Consider the following 21,105-nt stretch of genomic DNA (forward strand, 5'->3'; position numbering starts at 1 on the left):
AGGAAAGTAATTTTCCTTGTCTTGGGCGTGGGTGGGTGGAAGATATGGAAAGGGCCTGTTTCTTGTATTTGAGTGAGTGAAGGTGGGCTCCCAGTATCATGTGTTCACCCCAAGGTGCAAGACATAGACTCAGAAACTTTAAGGTCAGAAGGGACCATCTTGATCATCTAGTCCAGTGGTTCTCAAACTTTTGTACTGTGACCCCTTTCACATAGCAAGCCTCTGAGTGCGACCCCCCCCCTTATAAATTTAAAATATATTTAACACCATTATAAATGCTGGAGGCAAAGTGGGGTTTGGGGTGGAGGCTGACCGCTTGCAACCCCCCCCCCATGTAATAACCTTCTGACCCCCTGAGGGGTCCCGACCCCCAGTTTGAGAACCCCTGATCTAGTCTGACCTGCACATTTCAGGCCACAGAACCTTGCCCACCCACTCCTGTAAGGAACCCATAACCTCTGCCTGAGTTACTGAAGTCCTCAAAACATGATTTAAAGACTTGGCTAGGTTGGGGTGCTGTCCATGAACATAGCACCACAATGCTCTCCAGCATTCTTTAATCCTTTTTCTTTGTCCATGCACTCCTTTAACAGTGCCTCTGCCGGCTGCAGGAAACCTTCCCTTCGCTTTTCTGTCTTTTTGGCCTTGTGCTGTCAGCAAACGTGCTCTCTCGCTCTTCCTGTGGACATTTTCAAGGTATTCGGAGACTGCCATGAGGGTTGTGAGATATCAGGTGCTTTGGGAACAGAGAATCAGCACAAGTAGCTATTGTCCCTGTACTAGCCTCCGTGATGGCAATGATAAAATGTTGCTTTTTCCCCATAAGTTTGGATTGTCAGTCCCAACTGCTTTTACCTTCTGGGCTAAGCTTAGTGACGGTAAGACGGTCTCCATTGCAGCAGGAAGCAGGTTAGTAACAACACTAGATCGATGATGGGCTGGTGGGAGGAATGCAGCAGGTTAGTAATTGCATCTGCACTCTGATGTGTCCCCAAAGAGGCAGAGAAGGGTCATGTTCAAAAAGGTGGTGAGCAAACTGGGGAGATATGCAGCACTGCTATCTGCCAATCGCGTTGTTAAATAATAGACTACCAATTGAAATTTATTAAATATTTTTGGATGTTTTTCTACATAGATAATTACAACACAGAATATAAAGTGCACACTGCTCACTTTATATTATTATTTTTGATTACAAATATTTGCACAGTAAAAATTATAAACAAATGAAATAGTATTTTTCAATTCACCTCATATAAGTACCATAATGCAATCTCTTTATTGTGAAAGTGCAACTTACAAATGTAGATTTTTTTTGTTATATAACTGCACTCAAAACCAAAACTATGTAAAACTTTAGAGCCTACAAGTCCACTCAGTCCTACTTCTTATTCAGCCAATCGCTAAGACAAACACGTTTGTTTACATTTACGGGAGATAATGCTGCCGGCTTCTTATTTACAATGTCACCTGAAAGTGAGAATAGGCATTCGCATGGCACTTTTGTAGCCGGCATTGCAAGGTGTTTACGTGCCAGATATGCTGAACATTTGTATGCCCCTTCATGCTTTGGCTACCATTCCAGAGGACGTGCTTCCATGCTGATGCTACTCATTTAAAAAAAAAAAAAAGTGTTAATTAAATTTTGACTGAACTTCTTGGGGGAGAATAGTAGATCTCCTGCTCTGTTTTACCCGCATTCTGCCATGTATTTCATATTATAGCAGTCTTGGATGATGACCCAGTACATGTTGTTCGTTTTAAGAACACTTTCAGTGCAGATTTGACAAAACGCAAAGAAGGTACCAATGTGAGATTTCTAAAGATAGCTACAGCACTCGACCCAAGGTTTAAGAATCTGAAGTGCCGTCCAAAATCTGAGAGGTACGAGGTGTGGAGAATGCTTTCAGAAGTCTTAAAAGAGCAACTCTCCAATTCAGAAACTACAGAACCCAAACCATCAAAGAAGAAAATCAACCTTCTGCTGGTGACATCTGACTCAGATGATGAAAGTGAACATACGTTGGTCTTCACTGCTTTGGATCATTATCGAGCAGAACCTGTCATTAGCATGGACGCATGTCCTCTGGAGTGGTGGTTGAAGATGAAGGGGCATATGAATACACCAAGAAAATCTTTCCTGTGTATACAAACCCTTAGAGGGAGTTAGGATTTGGTTAAGAAGTCCAGCAAGGAAGCCTTAGGAACAGGTGGCCTTGATAGAAAGAGCTTTGGCTGACACGTTTTGGTATCCTTTGATTAGCCAGTAATGCAAACCTCAGGAAAGGAGTAAATTTGGACTCCCTACAGTGTGCATAGACTTCAAAACAAGGTGGGAAAACCTCTTGCTTACAATTGAAAACAGTACCAAGTTACTTGCTTAATCTGCTGCAGTCTTTTCCCTTCGTGACACTACAGCAGCATACATGGGGCAGAAAAGTGCTGGAGATGGACCGGGGAGCCTACTGTCAGTGCAGGGGTCTTACTCCAGCTGGCATTGGAGCTGGTGTAAAAGCTTTATAGCATGTTCCCACAACTTGTCCTCTGTCATGAAGCCAGGTCATCAGAATGACCGGGTGAGGCCAGAGTTCCCACTGCCAATATAGGGATCTAGGAAACAACCAAGTTTGTCAGACCAGCCCTGACTAATTTACACTGTGGGGTGGGTAGAATATGCCCTAGATATGTAGCACACAAATGTGGCTTAAAGCCACCTATGCCCCTCCTATTTCCCAGCCCCATGCCTGTGCTTAGCACAAATGGAAGAACAGAGAATCTGGGCAACTGTGGTGTAATTTGGAACAAATATGATCTTCCTTCAAGTACATTGATTTTCAGTAGCTACACTATTTAATTGTATTTCACGAATATTTCTGTACCAGTGTCAAGGCTGCTTCCCCACTCTGAACTTTAGGGTACAGATGTGGGGGCCTGCATGAAAACTTCTAAGCTTAATTACCAGGTTAGATCTGGTCCACTGCCACCACTCTCGATGCTAATTCCCTTCCCTGGGTAGCCTTGAGAGACTCTTCACCAATTCCCTGGTGAATACAGATCCAAACCCCTTGGATCTTAAAACAAGGAGAAATTAACCATCCTCCCTCCTCCCTTCCACCAACTCCTGGTGGATCAAGATCCAACCCCCTTGGATCTAAAAACAAGGAAAATCAATCAGGTTCTTAAAAAGAAGGCTTTTAATTAAAGAAAAAGGTAAAAATCATCTCTGTAAAATCAGGATGGAAAATAACTTTACAGGGTAATCAAACTTAAAGAGCCCAGAGGACCCCCCTCTAGCCTCAGGTTCAAAGTTGCAGCAAACAGAGGTAAACACCCTAGTAAAAGGTACATTTACAAGTTGAGAAAACAAAGGTAAACTAACACGCCTCGCCTGGCTGTTTACTTACAAGTTTGAAATATGAGAGACTTGTTCAGAAAGATGTGGAGAGCCTGGATTGATGTCTAGTCCCTCTTAGTCCCAAGAGCGAACAACCCCCAAAACAAAGAGCACAAACAAAAGCCTCCCCCCCCCCCAAGATTTGAAAGTATCTTGTCCCCTTATTGGTCCTTTTGGTCAGGTGTCAGCCAGGTTACCTGAGCTTCTTAACCCTTTACAGGTAAAAGGATTTTGGAGTCTCTGGCCAGGAGGGATTTTATAGTACTGTACACAAGAGAGCTGTTACCCTTCCCTTTATAGTTATGACAACCAGTAGTGTGTAGACAGAAAGTTAATGGAAAATATATTGACCACTTAGAACTGTTTTCAATAGAGAAAATTATATAAAAATTACTTATTTCACCAAAGAGAGAGAAGAAGAATAGTTTGGAGTTGTGCCTGTATACAAGAACTTTAATATTTTGTTGTGTCCTGAATTTTTAAACAAGCTCCATCTTGTTAAACTGAGAGCTGAGGTTCAGATTTTAATAGCCAGAAATTACTCTGACAGTTTTTTTTTTTTTTAACGAACTTTTTCTAAGTCTATAAGCATCTTTTATTGTTATTGATGGAATGGTTTCATCAGGAGTAGTTGAGGTTTGGGGGTTTTGTTTGGAATATGTAGAGTATAAGAGCTGTGTGGGGAGGCTTGCAAAATATGATCATATATTGTGCTTGAGTTAAGCTAGTACTCTTCGTCCCTAAGGTTATGTCTACACTGCAAAGAAAAACCCACAGGATCTGGTGTCACAGCCTGGGACAGTTGATTTGGGCACGCATGGTTTGGGGCTGCGGGGCTAAAAATAGCAGTGTAGACATTAGGAACTCGGGCTGGAGCCCAGGCTCTGAAATCCGGTGAGCAGGGAGGGTCTCAGAGCCCAAGCTCCAGCCTGAGCATCTACACTGTTATTTTTAGTCCTGCTGAGCCCTGCAAGTGCTCTGAGACTTGGTACGGTGGGTTTTTCTTTGCAGTGTAGACATAACTTTTATGAGATTAAACTCTCAAATTAAGTTTTCTTTTTGCTCATATCTGTGTGTGTCTTTTTTGTTTTGTCTGAGGAACTTTGGAAGGCTCTGATTATATTCAAAGCTTCCAATACGTGTTCTTACCAACTGAAGAATTGGAAGTGTCCTGTTTGTCCACCTTCCGTCCCATGTCACTCTATTCCTTTTCTATTGAAGATGAGACAGATGTAGTGGGAAGTGGGGCAGTGCACACCCCTCTCTCCCCCCACCCCCCGGCCTCTTCAGTAAAACCTGGTATTCATAAAACTAGTGTGAATAGTAAAATCCTTTGTTTGTATTTAAATTAATGAAATGGCCAACCATCAGAAAATATTACATATGATTCTGTTGCTGCAGTGCTTATCTTTTAAAGGCAGGCTGAAGAGTCTAAATGAAAATAATGCAAACTATGATGCACTTATAACTTTACAACAGATTCCTTTTTCATCATTGATTTTTCCCCCCCTTATTCCTCTGCAACAAAAATAGAAGAAAAAAAAAGTTTTTTCTTTTCGTGACAAAGTAACTTGTTCAGTTATGAAAGTCTGAGTGCCAAATTTAATTTTCTGTATGTTTTCTTACTCCATTTATCAACTTTCTTTAATAGCAGGATTCTCTTGCAGTTTGGGACCCTATGAAAGTTAATTCTATTTTCCATTTACCACTTTATGGCCCCGCTCTCATTTTTTTCACGTAAGCATATTGTGTGTGTGACTGATAAAGGAACAGAATCACCTATTAATTTTTTCTCAGAATCCTATTAATTACATTACTTCCTGGTTGTATGGAAATGATATTTAGTTGAAGTCTCATCTATGGCAGATATTTAATAGAACCCTTAATAGCCTCTGCTCTAGAACCCCACACTCTGCAGACAATAGCATTCATGGTTCTCTAGAAGTCTGTGTCCCTGCTTCCCACCAAATGGCAGGAATTCAGTAGTTCAGCTATTGTGACTAGTGGGAGATTAGTATCAGGAGGTAGCCGTGTTAGTCTGTATCCACAAAACCAACAAGGAGTCCGGTGGCACCTTAAAGACTAACAGATTTATTTGTGCTTGAGTAAGAACATAAATATGTACTTTGAAGTAAACGTCATTTACGTAATTTCTGTTCTGTGTTGTGCATTTGTTTCTCAGTCATATTAGGTTTTCTTTATTAACAATGTTTATGAACATAACTTTTTGTACAGTCCTGCTAATTAGGGCATAGATCAGATGGAAGTGCAACCGAAAGAAAACTACCTGCTGTAATACATTGCTGGAAAATGACACATCTGACACATGATATTAAATCTGATCAAGAATTTCATCTGGGAAGGAAGGCCAGCAAAGTCTGGCAGACTTTGGATTTTGACTCCTAGATGAAGAGTCACACTTGACTTCTTCCCCCTCTGTGTGGCAAAGGATATGTGGCCTTTCTAGATCTACAGTAGGGTTTAGGTAGTAAAATATATGCCTCAAAAAATCCCAAACAAACAACTTTTCATTTCAGCACATGTATGGAAGATACCACTAAAAGGAGGTAGTTTGAAAGTCCATGAGTGCAAAGGAGTCATAATACTTAGTCTTTGGAGGTGAAAGACTGCTTTGTTTTAGGGTCCTTGAACAGTCTCTACTGCGTCTGCTTTGTCACTGGATCATGCCAGCTGAGAAGTTTATGCATTGTCTAACATACGTTAGTAAAGATTAAAGTTGGGGGTGGGAGGAAGTGAGAAGGGAGATTTTTTTGAATATGCAGATTTTTTTTTATGTGAAGGAAATGTGGCAAACTTGATTGAGTCTGCAAATGAGGTCTGGGAAAAAAGCGAAGATTTGGGGATTTACCTTGCAAACTCCATTACTGTGATCATTATCAACAACTTTGCTCTAGAAGTTTTTCTGGGAAGAGCTAATTTAATTATAACTTTAGGTGGTTTAGTGTAGATTGGCTGCAAGAAGAGTCTGGAATTGCAAAATCAGAGTTTTACTAGCATGGTGTTTTAAGGGATAAAACATGCTTTTTGTGAAAAAAGCTGTCTTCATTTTGGATTATTTGTAGCAATTACATAGGCCAACAGCATTTTCCTTTGCTGTGTGCCTTTTAAAAACATTTCCACTTTTATTTTCGTTAGGATATTATAGGAAATGTTCACACACTTTTGGAAAGTATTTCAAGAAATAGTTGTTTATAAAAATCTTCTAGTGAGCTAGGGTGTGCCGGAGAATTATTTTTATCTGAGTGTTGTACATAAGTTAAATAGACAATTTATTCATCCGAAAAGTCTGTGGCTCAACTGTACTTAATTGTAAAAAATGCCATGTTTATGATAGTTTCTGTTCAGGCAGCTAGTAGTTTGATGCTTTTTAAATATGAGTACAGTGTAATATAAACTACTGTAAAAAAAAATTAGCCACAGAACATCACTGCAGGAGATCCCTACTTTGGTTAGGGTTAAGAATTACCATTTCAGTTTGGAAAGTAATTCTGCATCTTCAAATCTTCTGTAACAGAGATAGATGAAATCAAATGAAGATAAAATTCATTATTATAATGTACTGTAATACAACTTTTTGAAATTATTTTATTCAACTGTGTACTTTGGTGTGTATTGTTGCTACAAAGCTGTGAACCCCTTTGCTGAATTTTATATTCATATTCTGCTGTTTCACTCTTCCGTACTCAAAATTCCAGATTTACATGGGATTTAGGCAGATGACTTCTATTAACCTCTGCGTGTGGCCACATCCTATTTAAAGGTTTACATCTTCTATCCTGAGGTCCAGAGATCTTCTAGTAACGGGATATGATGCATATTGTGGAAAAGTTTTCTACGGGGATTTTGAGCAGCCTTAAAATTCGATTTCTTTTGGTCTAGTCCACAGAAAAGTGATAAACTTTCAGGTTACGTTTTTAAGTTCACTATATTTTGTTTGCTGGTAAAAACTATTGCTGAAAATCAGGTTTAAGACTAAATGCAATGAAGGATCTATTATATTTATCTCAGTGTTCTCTTAGAACTGTGGGTTTTTTTTTGGAAGGGCTAAGTTATAGAAGTGAAATATGAAGTCCCTAACTTACACTAACTGAATCTTTTAGCAGGAAAAAGATCTCAGAAAAAAAGTGCTCACATTTTTTTGAAAAGTCTTTATTCTCCTTGTTGATCTTGAAGTTTCTCTTTTAAGGATCTTATACATTTTGTCAGTCATAATAAAATCTGATACGTTATGTCAGGGGTCAGCAAGATTTGGCACGCGGCTCGCCAGGGTAAGCACCCTAGCGGGCTGGGCCAGTTTATTTACCTGCTGACGCGGCAGGTTCGGCCGATCGCAGCCCCCACTGGCCGCGGTTTGCCGTCCCGGGCCAATGGGGGCGGCGGGAAGCGGCGCGGGCGAGGGATGTGCTGGCCGTGGCTTCCCGCCGCCCCCATTGGCCCGGGACGGCGAACCGCGGCCAGTGGGGGCCGCGGTCGGCTGAACCTGCCACGTCAGCAGGTAAATAAACTGGCCCGGCCCGCTAGGGTGCTTACCCTGGCGAGCCGCGTGCCAAACGTTGCCAACTCCTGCGTTATGTAATGAATGATTGAAGTTACAAGGTTAGAATTAATAAAATGGTGCTCTACGCATGCTATAAATTTGTCAATAGCTTTACATTATTCACTAGCTCACTATTAACTAGCAAAACTAAAGATAACTAGCTATGTTCATTTATATATGGGGATACATTTAGTTTGATTCATTTATTTTTTTTGGTTATTTTACTGGTATTGACCCTAATGTTGCAAACAGATGTAATTGCTTAGATCCACATTAAAATCAGTGGAGAAAGATAACAGGCCAAAAGGTTTTGTATTGGGGGGGGGGGGGGGTGTGTGGGGGGAAGCATTCATAGCTCCCAAAAAATAGAGTTTTTAAAATGTGACTACCATTAGATTTCCTCCCCGTTTCCCCCCCGGCCCCATCTTCGACAGTTGCTGTCCATCTCCTGTTCTCTGGCTGTTCTGCCAGTTTTTTTGTTTCCCTTTTCTTCCTTCCCCTTAACCTGTTGTTCCCAATTTTATTTTACTCTTGAGCATTTCAGCTTTTTCTCTGACGCAAGATGTTCAGCCATGTGAGGCCTGTCTTGTATTAAAGTGATTTATTAAATGGAAGATAAGAAATTAAAATCTGATCCTCCAGAAAAAGCTTTTCTTCTGCGTGAGTATCTGGTATAACCATAAGAATTGAATGTAGAACACTTTACAAATTGTTATTGTACTACTAGCTAGATAGTTGTGCTTCCTGTGATTAGTCACAATTGAATCCACCTAAAACTAGCGTTTCTGCTGAGAGAGGGGGGAAAAAAGCTAAAGGGAAAAATATGAGGAGTATTCAAACAAACAAAACCCCAAGGACCTGTCTTCTATGTTCATAACCAGGGGACAAAGGTCATGCTTAAATATTACTAAAACCAGTGTGTTAAACATAGTGCTAAAGTAAAGTCTTTATGTTCTAAATTGCACATGCTCTGGTTTACAGCAATGCAGAGTGTGGCTGCTTATTTTTCCTGGTACTTCCAGTACAGCCCCTTTGGGGTCTACCAGAGTAAAGACAAGTAAATATTTATGAAATCCACATTTCTAATGCTGTAGTTATGTACCCTGTAAAAAATGTAATAGTGTGGAGTAAGGCTTTTGAGCCATGTCTGTTCCTACTGTAGGTAACCTTTCTACTGCTGCCCAAATGCATATATATATATCTATATTGCAAACAATAAAAACAAAGAAACCAGGGAAGAAAGGCATTACATGAGTTAGTGCTTGGATCTTTCAAATTGGACCATCTTGACCAAGGTCTAACCTTTCTGAGGCGAAAGAGAATGATCAGGGGCAGGTGAACTACATGTATAATTTTGAAATTCTTCAAGTAGGCCTCTGTACGTTCCCAATAATGGAAGATGTGCTGCTGATGTAGCAGGATTAATGGAAACCTCTAAAATCTCCACCTGTTGGAGCACCCATGCACCCTCCTTCGGGGCCCCAAATGTTCTGCAGGCAAGGATATAAAAAGAGAGCCCCAAGTGCCTCGGTTTCATTAAACTGTGTGGTATTGGGCAGACCAGGAACACTGGCTGAGTGTCCGACCTAGCTCTCTGGAAACAGTTTCCAAGTGCCTGCCTTTAGATAAGTTAATTGTTAGTTCATAGTTGGTAGATAGTAGTAGAAAACTTGGGGGCCATTAGGTGCAGACATGCTGGCACTTGTTCTCAGATCTGTGATGCGAGATCCTAAAGCTAAGAGACAGGAGTTCAAGAGGTGTGCTTTATGTTCAGTTTGTAATCTCCTACCTGGCCTGATCTATAAAACTGCTAGCCTCTCATCACTTTTCAAGATCTGTTTTGCCGTGGTGCTCACATGAAACTTGCCAACAATTTATTGCTAGACTCAGAGGCCATCTTGCAGGTGACTGATGGGTAGTTAGGGAAAGCTAATATTACATTATTTACACCATAATAAAAATAAATTAATATTTATATAAAATGAGATTTGTCTCCTCAACCCACACCCTTCATAAATTGATTCCCATTTTAAAATGCAAGTAATTTGGGTCAGAGACCATGCCAATTACTATGTTTATAAAATGTTTTGTACATTGAAGTCCTGATTAAAATCTCTTGACACAACCATAATATGCATATTTAATAACTAATTAGGCATTGGTAACACATACTGGGTGATTATAAATATATAATCAAAATATATAAAAAATGAGATGCAAATATCCTACACATGCCAGCTTTTTTAACTGGTATTTCTAAAATTATTTTTTGTGTTTTAAGTAGTTTTGGGATCTTTTTGAAGGAGACTGTGGGGCAAATTCATCCAGAGTGTAAGTCCCTTGATGTGACTGGAGGTATATCAGGAATTAGTTTGCCTCCATAATTGTGGCAATGAAACTTTGCATGGAATAGTCAATGTACATAATTACATCTGCTCCTCAACAATGTGCTCGTATGTGGTCCAATAGATAGCTGTCTTAAATTTATCCTTCTTGAGATACAGGTCACTTGAATCCCGATTGTTCATTGGAAGTCTTTGCAGACCTTACACAGCCAGGGTATGAGTACATTTGTTGTTTGAATAAATCAAACCTACCCATTCATATTTTTTTTTTCTTAATGAGATTTATTCTTTATGCTGCAGAATCTTCTCTTTTGATAGCTTATTTTTATCATGTTCAGCTTCTAACGGGGAATACAGAGGGACAGTAATACGTAGTACATTACAACTAAAGGTCTTGTAACTTGGCATGCAAAGTTATTTGTGCTGTTTAATGTGTGTCGTGACATGAAACTGGTGAGCACCTCTTGTATTTAAGTGATTTCTGATGATTAAATATCTGTTTGCTAGTGATCTAGAAAACGGTTTGTGGTGGTTTATTTTATATTCATTTTTTTTTTAAGTGTTCCTTTAGGCACAATAGAGCAGCACCAGAGAATGAATGAAATCTTGGGGGGGGTCCCCTCTGGTAACCTGGTTACTGACTGCAATACAGAATACTCTGAAGGTCAGGCAGAGTATAGCAATACATTGGAACAAACTCAAGTGTTGCAACATCAGAGAGAGTTTTACTCTGTTTCCCTAGAGGTCAGTATGCTGATATACTACAACATTTCAGGGATTGATATCCCAACTAGTTTATCTGTGAACACTATTCGCTACCATTTCTTCGAGGGGCATCTGTCTAAAGCAGAAGCATCCATGTGTGAGTTGTGCTAACTGCCAGTGTAGAGAATTGGGTTGCCAAGGTTTACAAGCAGACTCAGCTAAGCTTTTTTCACCTGACCTATGTAATCTTGGTCTTGGAGGTAACAATACAGCAAAGGTCTTTCCTGCTTTGTCAGTGCTATAGGTAGCATTGGAATAGAAAATACTTACCCATTTTATTCTTTGTGCAGCCAGCAGTGAAGAGGGTTTAAAACACTTCCAAAAACAGTAGTGAACAAAGAGTAATATGCAAGTGACTTAAAAATTCTTCAGTTGTTTGCTTGCTTCTTAGAGTATCTTACTCTTTTTAAACCTGGTTGACAAGTGGTATCTATGAATGTTGACCATAATACTGATCTAATGCTAATAACCTTCCTGATATGTGAACTGCTTAGTATTCAGCAGAGATTGAGACAGAATATTACGAGACATTCAATCTGAAAACCTTCTCCTCGATTTGTTTTTGGCATCCAAATTGATGCATCTGAGCAAATGTGTGATTTGAGATTCAGTTCTTGTCAGTGTTAGAGACCACTCAGATGCTGTTCTGGTGTGTCCTTTTCAACTTAACTGTTTTGGGTTCTAATCTGCAGCGCACCGTAGAGAATGTCTGCATAGTTTCTTGTAAACATTTTCCTCATTTTAGTCCTAGATTAAAAGGATTTCTATTTATTCGCGCTTCAGATGATTTGCAATTAGCTTTCTCAAATGGACCCAATAACTTGCTTAAAACTTTCAGTGTGATAATGGTAAAAAGTAAACAAAAAATCGTTAGTGAAATAGATGGCCTTGTCCCAGATTGTTATCTTGCACCCAGTTTATTCAAAGTAATGAGTCAGTTTTTTCTCTTCCTGTTTCAAGGAAATGAATGGCATGCTGAAGAGCATGCTTTCAGAATGGTTTTCTACGGGATTCCTAAACCTGGAGCGAGTCACCTGGCAGTCCCCTTGTGAAGTGCTTCAAAAGATTAGTGAGTAAGTGCCAAGAATTTCCAATGTTTGTTGATGTAGTTCAGGGGTCGGCAACGTTTGGCACGCGGCTCGCCAGGGTAAGCACCCTGGCGGGCCGGGACAGTTTATTTACCTGCTGACGCGGCAGGTTCGGCCGATCGCGGCCCCCACTCGCCGCGGTTCGCCGTCCCGGGCCAATGGGGGCGGCGGGAAGCAACGCGGGCCGAGGGATGTGCTGGCCGCGGCTTCCCGCCGCCCCCATTGGCCCGGGATGGCGAACCGCGGCCAGTGGGGGCCGCGATCGGCCGAACCTGCCGCGTCAGCAGGTAAATAAACTGGCCCGGCCCGCCAGGGTGCTTACCCTGGCGAGCCGCGTGCCAAACGTTGCCGACCCTGATGTAGTTTGAAGAATGGGTTGGCCTTTCTGCAGGCCCTTGTGCAGATCCCACCTCAAGAAATTGCATTCCTATGCTATACTGCAAAGTATGATTAAAGAATTTCAACCTTACGCATATTATTTAGCACATACATTGATTTTACAGAATTATGTAGATCATAAATAATATCCTTGGGGCGTGAGATGATTCATACTTATGGTCTTTTTCAACATAAATTAGAGCTGTAGGCTCTGGGAGAGTATGCTTAGAGCCAAGAAGAATATCTCTTGTGATGGCCATAAAAAACATACAAGTCTATTCTGCTGCTGGTGAACTCTACATAGTAAGGAGTCAGTGTAGTGTACCAAGACCATACATCTAATCAAATATTATTGTAATTCTTCTGCAGTCATGCATAGTGGTAATTTAAAGTATGCAGAATCCAGTGTAAAATATACAGTTAAAGCTTTGTTATCCAGCATGTTCAGGGAACGGGTAAGTCAAAAATTCCGGTTAATTCAGGGAGAAGGAGTTTGGATGCAGGAGGAGGCTGGGGATTGGGAGCCAGGAGGGGGGGTGCAGGGCGCAGGCCCTGGGAGGGAGTTTGGGTGTGGGAGGAGGCTCAGGATAGGGGGTTGTGGTGCGGGCTGCCAGATCAGGGCAGTGCTTACCTCAGGCGGCACCCCGCAAGCAGCAACCTGTCCAGAGAGACGCAGCCAGGAAGCTCTGTGCGCTGCCTCCTCCTGCAGGCACCGACCCCGCAGCTCCCATTGGCGCGGTCCCTGGCGAATGGGAGCTGCGGAACCAGTGCTCGGGGCAAAGCGGGAGCAGCGCACGGAGCCGACTGGCCGCGCCTCTCCAGACACGTCGCTGCTTGTAGGGAGCTTCCGAGGTAAGTGCTTCCCGGATCCAGCACCCCAAAACCCCTCCCACATCCTAACCACCTGCCCTGAGCCCCCTCCCAGACCCCGTACACCGCACCCACTCCTGAAATGCCGGTTTATAGAGCTTTCCGGTTTGTAAAGTGCTGGATAACACGGATTTTCTTGTAAATTGAGGTCAAATTTATACAAGTGCCTTGACAATCAACAATGTTTATTTCTATCTTCCTGTCCTGTATTCAAAATTGATTCAGTTGGAAATGTGTGAATCAAAGTTCTATTGTGTTGAATTTTTTTGCCATACTTGAACTCTAAGAAAAGCTTTCAAGAAAACAACATCTCTAAGAAAGAGTTGTGAGGGTAGGCAACTTCATCTGTTCTTTGTAACACAAAGAAAGTAAAATGGTGATACAATTTAGGTCTGCAAAACAAAAATAACTAATAGAAATCCAAGTCTTTCAAACTAGAGACTGGAGCATAAGAATTTTAAGACTAAAGTGTTTGTTAAATAAGAATTTAAAAAGATGACTAAGGGAATTTGTGTTCTACGGAAACTTCTTAATAAAAGTTATTTAGTTTAATTAAGACTATATGTGATTAATCTGTGGATACTGATAAATTAAAGGATTTGAATAGAGTACTAAAACTGGTTGAGGAGAGACTTCATGTTCCTGTTTCACTGTATTACATGAATACTTTTGAAATATTAATTTATAAAACCCTTTCACTAATATCTAGATTCCCTTTTCTAAAAAATGACACCATTCTGTGCACATGCAACAAAAGTATTAGCAATAGGATGGGATGAGGAGGTTGGATTTTTAAATGTATTTGAAAATAGCATTCCATTAGGATAGACAGTAATATTAGGAGGAACCATTTTGCGCTTAATGTAGTGCTTTTCATCTAAAGCTTTCAAAGTTCTTTACAAGGGTGATCAAATATTATCTCTATTGTACTGTTGGGGAAACTGAGCTGGAGGGGATGTGATATACCCAAGGTCATTCAGTGAATCAGTGGCATAGTGATCTAATCTGGTCTCCTATGTACAATACAAACTGCAAATTGGAACTTTATGTTCCAGAGAAGGCTATAGGCAGACAGAGCGTGTGTGTATGTGAAAGAGATTTTACAAAATCTATTATGTTTCAGCTTAAGGGTGAATTTCATTTTCTCATTTATAGGCCTTCCTGCCCTACTGATGTCAATAAGAATTTTGCCATTGACATTAATGGGAGCAGCATTGGGTTGATACAGTGGGTTGGGTGAATTCTGTCTTTTTAGATGAAAAACTTAATTTTTTTAACCTCCTATTCAGCTCTGAAGCAGTGCATCCTGTCAGAAACTGGATTGATATGAAGCGTCGAGTTGGATCATATAGAAGGTGCTACTTTTTTGCCCACTGTGCAATCCCCGGGGAACCATTGATAGCCTTGCATGTAGCACTAACCAATGAAATCTCCAGCAGCATCCAGGTACAGTCAGCATATTCCATACCTACTTCAATGTTTAAATTTCTAAATAGGCTTGTATAAAAAAGTTGGTTCAGAATGGATCAAAAGTCTGTGTTAAACTCTCGTTTTGAAAATCCAAGTTAAATTCTTGGTGCTACTAATGATACTTCTTATTTTTTCAAGAATAACTCCCGTGAGTTAATGATTTAGTTGATGTATGTGAATTGTAATACAGTTTTAGAATAAGTGGCAGGAATCTTTGTTCATTGAGGAAAAAGTCTATTTTGGTTGTTGTGTTAATGATACCTGCCAGTAAGGGGTGGTCGGTCCCTTCCTCCCTCCCCCTCCCCCTCATAGTGATGGTGGGAGAGCTAGCTTTCAAAGTACATTGAAAGCTGTGTTATCTGGCACTTTACCAACCGGCAAGCTCTGTAACAGGGGTCGGCAACGTTTGGCACGCGGCTCGCCAGGGTAAGCACCCTGGCGGGCCGGGACAGTTTATTTACCTGCTGACGCGGCAGGTTCGGCCGATCGCGGCCCCCACTGGCCGCGGTTCGCCATCCCGGGCCAATGGGGGCGGCGGGAAGCCACGGCCAGCACATCCCGCGCCGCTTCCCGCCGCCCCCATTGGCCCGGGACGGCGAACCGTGGCGAGGGGGGGGGCCGCGATCGGCCGAACCTGCCGCGTCAGCAGGTAAATAAACTGTCCCGGCCCGCCAGGATGCTTACCCTGGCGAGCCGCGTGCCAAACGTTGCCGACCCCTGCTCTATAAACTGGCATTTCTGGTCTTCATTGAAAGTCCGGTTGGCGCAGGCTCCCTACCTGGCTCCGCGTGGCTCCCTGGAAGCGGCGACATGTCCCTGCTGCTCCTAGGCAGAGGAACGGCCAGGGGGGGATTCAGAATGCGGGATGATGTGATTAGAATATCTTTTATACTGTGCTAGAGCTTGACTTTGTCTCAATAGATTGAATACAGTAAGAGAATATTAATAATGGTGACAGTTTTTCCAAATTAAAAAGTACACCTCCTACCCCGATATAATGCGGTAAAGCAGCGCTCCGGGGGGGGGGCGGGGCTGCGCATTCCGGCGGATCAAAGCAAGTTTGATATAACGCGGTTTCACCTATAACGCTGTAAGATTTTTTTTTTGGCTCCCGAGGACAGCGTTGTATCGGGATAGAGGTGTAGTAAAATGAAATAAGTCTTGTGGTGATGGTAACTCTTACTAATTTTTTAATTCTTCTTTCACAGGCCATAGTGAAAGAGGTTCCCCCTCTAGAAACAGAAGATATGAACAAAATTACTACTGCCATTTTCTATTCAATCAGTTTGACTCAGCAGGGACTTCAGGGTGTAGAACTGGGGACTCACCTCATCAAAGGAGTTGTTAAAGAACTACAGGTAGGTGTGGTAAATTACACTTTGGGGTATTGTCCTGCTGGAGTCCTTTCTTTTCAGTAGTCACTGTGCCTCATTACTCAAGATGTAGAGCTGCCATGGATTCCCATTAAGTCTTTGATGACCTTCTGAGGGCTGAAAAAGCTTTTTCCTATCTGTATTTAGTAAATTGGCACTAAAACTTAATATTGGCTCCTTGATTTTCTGTTATTTAAGAAATATGTGCGTCTCTTCAACTCATTTGGTAGCTTTCTTTAGCAAAATACCTCTTAGCTGACATCGTTACAAGGGATTTCTCTTATCTGAATGCAGATTTTTTTCTCAGTGCATTATAGTATGTTTTGTCATTGATATATAGATATACACCCCCCCCCCCCCCTCTTCTTTGTTTTTGGCAACTAATAAGTTAGATGTTTGAGGTTCAGATTTTAAAAATAATGAGGTTAGAAGGGCTTAAGAGTTGATATAGAAGGTGTAAAATAAGACCCCTTGTGGTCCAAGTCCAGGGTACAACTTCCTCCTCCTCCTCCTCCTAAAAAATGTCTTTTATTTACCTCATTGTTTTAAACTGTCGAAGTTGAACTCTTAGTGTAGGTATTTAGTTTCTACGTTCGTCTAGAATGTAGTATTTTGGTATAGTACAGAGAACTGTGGAATAGAATATTGCAGATAAGTCTAGGTTCATATTAAAGTAATTGCAGCTTATTTATTTATCATTGGCAATTTCTTTGCATTGTTACAAACATTTCACTGCAAGGTGAACAACTAACTCAGGGGTCAGCAACGTTTGGCACGCGGCTCACCAGGGTAAGCACCCTGGCGGGCCGGGCCAGTTTATTTACCTGCTGACGCGGCTGGTTCGGCCGATCGCGGCCCCCACTGGCCGCAGTTCGCCGTCCCGGGCCAATGGGGGCGAAGAGAAGCGGCGAGGGATGTGCTGGCCACGGCTTCCCGCCGCCCCCATTGGCCCGGGACGGCGAACCGCGGCCAGTGGGGGCCGCGATCGGCCGAACCTGCCGCGTCAGCAGGTAAATAAACTGGCCCGGCCCGCCAGGGTGCTTACCCTGGCGAGCCGTGTGCCAAACGTTGCCAACCCCTGAACTAACTGATCAACATGTCTCCTATTCTAATTAGAGCTGATCAAAAAATGGAGTGTGTGTGTGCGCGCAGAAATCTTCCCTTTTTTAAAATTTCCCAACCACCTCTAATTATATTAGAGTAGCACTCTATTGTGAACCCAAATAATTGTTGTGAAGTATGGATTGTATAAGAATTTAGAAACAGCATGTGAAAACACTAATGGATTTGGGCTATTTTACCTGTTGTAACAAAGACATCCACCTTTAACCATTCTAGACTCTTGGAGAAGAGTTTATTTTTCTTGTAGCTGTTAGGAAAAACTGTTGGAGGATCTGTTCTTCCTATTAAGCTGAATTAACATTTTTGGAAGTGTTAGTTTAGTGAGATTGTGTGTATATGCTCCAATACCCTGATACATAAGTCCTTGCATAAATTGGGGCTATCAGAAATACATATAATCTGACTCCCGTTTTAATCAGAATCCTATACCTCATGAGGTAGTTGAACTTTAATGGGTCAGTTAGTTTTGTAAAGAATTTAAACAAAAGAATAATGCATTGATCCTTAGTGTTGCACTAAACAATTGCTTTGAACTGTAAGCAAGGTTGATAAAATATAGTGAAAGCATTTATAGTATAAGAAATGTTTAGTATTAAGCAATACTCTTACTGAGAGAGGCATTAGGCAATCCTGACTTCTCATTTTATTGGGTTAATATTTAAGCAACCTTGGCATGTGGTCAGGCACTTATGTTCCCAGGGGTTGCCCAGAATCTGTTGTTGTGAGTTTTGGAAAAATTTGGCTTTCTGTTCCAGGATTAACTTCTGTATGAACTTGGTGTTAGATCAGACACTTAGGTTATCAACTTCTTAAAAGTAATGTTTTATTCAACAAAATTAAAATATTAAAAATACAGTCACATTTGCTTTTTTCAAGATGGTACTGAAAAGTCTCAGTGCAAATCTACCAATTTAAATGTAGGGATGTTTAATGCCTGAGAGAGGCAAACAGGCCTGTTTTTCACTGTAACTATCTCTTCGTAGATGTGGAGACTAAAGAAGTTAATCACAGAAGTATCTGGAAAAGATGGGGAGTGAAATTTACACACAGTGTTATAACCCTGTCATGCAAAGTGGTGTTCTCCCTTGATTTTAATGACAGCTGAAGATTCTCAGCAACTTTGAGAATAGACCCTACAAAGCTAGAAATCCTTTAGTGTCCTGAATTAGGATTCATAGTGTTGTTACAGAGAAATTCAAAATCCAAGCATTATGAGCATTAAACATTTAAATTTTGGCTTTAGACAGGCACTTAGGAAGTTGTCTTATTAAAAGTTTAGCTTGCTCATGTTAAGTGCCAAACTAAATTGCTGTGTTTTGCTCTACTTGCTGGGTGTCATTCCCATAGATATTAATATTGTTAGGCTGTAATATTATTCTCATGCCTTGATTTTAAAAAATAATCCTTGGGGAGAATAAACAGAGAGTATAATGATAATGTGGGAAAATATGTACTATTATTTATTTGATTAATTCCAAATCACTTAATTTCAAGCCTCTGTAACTTTTAATTTCCTAAGGAAATGACCATGTTCTGGATGTTGCCATCTTGAAAATGTTTAAATGTAAGAATTAGTGAGAACCTGATAGCTGAGCATTTGGCAGAATTCTGAAGCTACAATTTAATTGTGTATTGGAATCTGGAAAATTGTAGGAACAAATTGATCATCTGTACATAGGGCTTCTGAACAATGTGTTTATTTTGGAATACAGTCACTGCTTTTATGTATCAGTGTATTGAAGATTTTGATTGTGTAATCATGATTTGTAAAAGCTCTTGTGATGGATGGCTATGAGCTATTTTCTGTTACTCTTGGTGTGTTCTGTGACTAGTTTTTAGATCAGATGTAATAGGGAAATATATTTGATGAAAAACAAAATAAGTGAGCAGAAGGAACACTTTTCTCAAAAAAAACCCAAACCTTTATGTTTGAAGTATGCAAGAGAAAATTATTTCAAATAAATTCTTGCCAATGTGTTGGAAATAGAAATACTTCTGATGGATTTCCATTATGGAATAAGTATAATGAGATATTTCTTGAAGCAAGGTCTTTATAGATTCTAATATTCCCCACTGTGGAAATACCAGTGTTGTCTGAAAAAGGTCACGAACTATTTTTTTTATAATGGTAGGGGGTTGTGTGAATTGTATTTTTTTCACCTTCTTCGTTTTCAGACAACTGAAACATTTTCGCTTAATCTTAAAAAATAACAGAATAAAAACCCAAACAGTGAATAAAACTGAGAACAGATGTGACTGATTTCAACCCAAAAATGGGATGGGAGGGGAGGGATTGTTAGCAACTGAAAATCAACTTGTAAAATGGAAAAAACTTGACATTAATTTTAGACATCACAACACACATCAATAATTATGCTTTGTATTCATACGTGTTGAAGAATGTTACATAAATTTATTTGTTAAATATTTGTCAATACATAAATATTTGTCAATTTATTACTTTTCTTTGTAAAGCACTTTGAGATCTACCGATGAAAAGCTCTGTATGAGAGTGAAATATTTGCATATTCAGTGTTTTTTAGATTTAAATGGCACATAGGGTCTCCATCAGTTTTACTGTTTCAATTTGTTCTAATGTCATAAAAGAGTAACCTTTAAGTAGACTACAAACTGAGTTGAAAGCTTGTTCAAAATATTAAGAACTGAATGATTTATGAAACATTTTCTCTTTGGGGGAATTTTTGTGAAATTCAAAGTTCTTAATTGCCTCAGACTGAAAAACTTGGGCTTCATTTCAGCTTATGTTTTCCAGAAAGTTTTATTATTAGAAAGATGAAAAAGGCTAAGTATTTCAGAAGAGCACTTAAAAAATTTCCCAACAACCTGGTTTTTGTTGTCGTATTCAGAAAGTTGTGTATAGATTGGATAATCACAAACTTTAGTAGAATCAAGAAAAAAATGATTGAGATTTCTTCAGAAAGAAATAATATAGGTCAGGGGTCGGCAACGTTTGGCACGTGGCTCGCCAGGGTAAGCACCCTGGCGGGCCCGGCCAGTTTATTTACCTGCTGACGCGGCAGGTTCGGCCGATCGCGGCCCCCACTGGCCGCGGTTCGCTGACCCGGGCCAATGGGGGCGGCGGGAAGCTGTGGTCAGCACATCAATGATGATGATTTGCTTGAAAAGAAAGGTGTGTGACCAAGGGAACAAGTCAAAGTGTCAGCTCACCTAATGATTCGTAAGGAAGAGGCAGCAAATACTATTCATTCAAATGAAACAAATGTCTTAGTCATGGATATTCCAGAGGGGATGGACAAAATTTTTCTGGAATTTTACAGTACACTTAGGGCAGCTCTGTAGCTAGTTAAGTTACAAAGAGATCCATATTTCTTTTAATTAACATTTACAGAATTGGTAAACTCCCATTCTCTGGCAGAAATTGAAAGATAAAGATAAATTTATTAGAATTTATTAAAATAGTCACACTCTGTGGAAAACAGAAGCATGAAAATATATTTAATCATTACTTAATATACCTAACTTGTCATTGTTGCAGAACTATGTCATTCCTGTAGATCAGATGTTTAAACCACATTTGTTTAAATAAAAATATTCTCCCCTCTGCAAATGTTGCTTAATGTGGAACTATTTCACTTGCTTTATAAAACACGTGTTCTCCTAAAAGTCTGATCAGGCAGTGCTTAAAATTTTTGGTGATGCTGGAAACTAAATTATTTAAATAAAGAAATGTTGTAGGAAAACCACTGAGAATTTGACAGAT

At 40.4% G+C, this 21,105-nt stretch overlaps 1 protein-coding gene across 1 annotated transcript in view; it reads left to right on the forward strand.

Moving 5' to 3' along the window:
• MLYCD (malonyl-CoA decarboxylase) overlaps positions 1-21,105 on the forward strand; it is a 61,423-nt gene that overhangs the window by 9,395 nt on the left and 30,923 nt on the right. The window contains exons 2-4 of the mRNA XM_065416614.1: positions 12,023-12,135; positions 14,688-14,844; positions 16,077-16,226. Coding sequence (XP_065272686.1) covers positions 12,023-12,135; positions 14,688-14,844; positions 16,077-16,226 — 420 coding nt within the window. The remainder of the gene's footprint in view (positions 1-12,022; positions 12,136-14,687; positions 14,845-16,076; positions 16,227-21,105) is intronic.

This window comes from Emys orbicularis, chromosome 14, assembly GCF_028017835.1.
Source record: "Emys orbicularis isolate rEmyOrb1 chromosome 14, rEmyOrb1.hap1, whole genome shotgun sequence".
Classification (NCBI taxonomy): Eukaryota; Metazoa; Chordata; order Testudines; family Emydidae; genus Emys; species Emys orbicularis.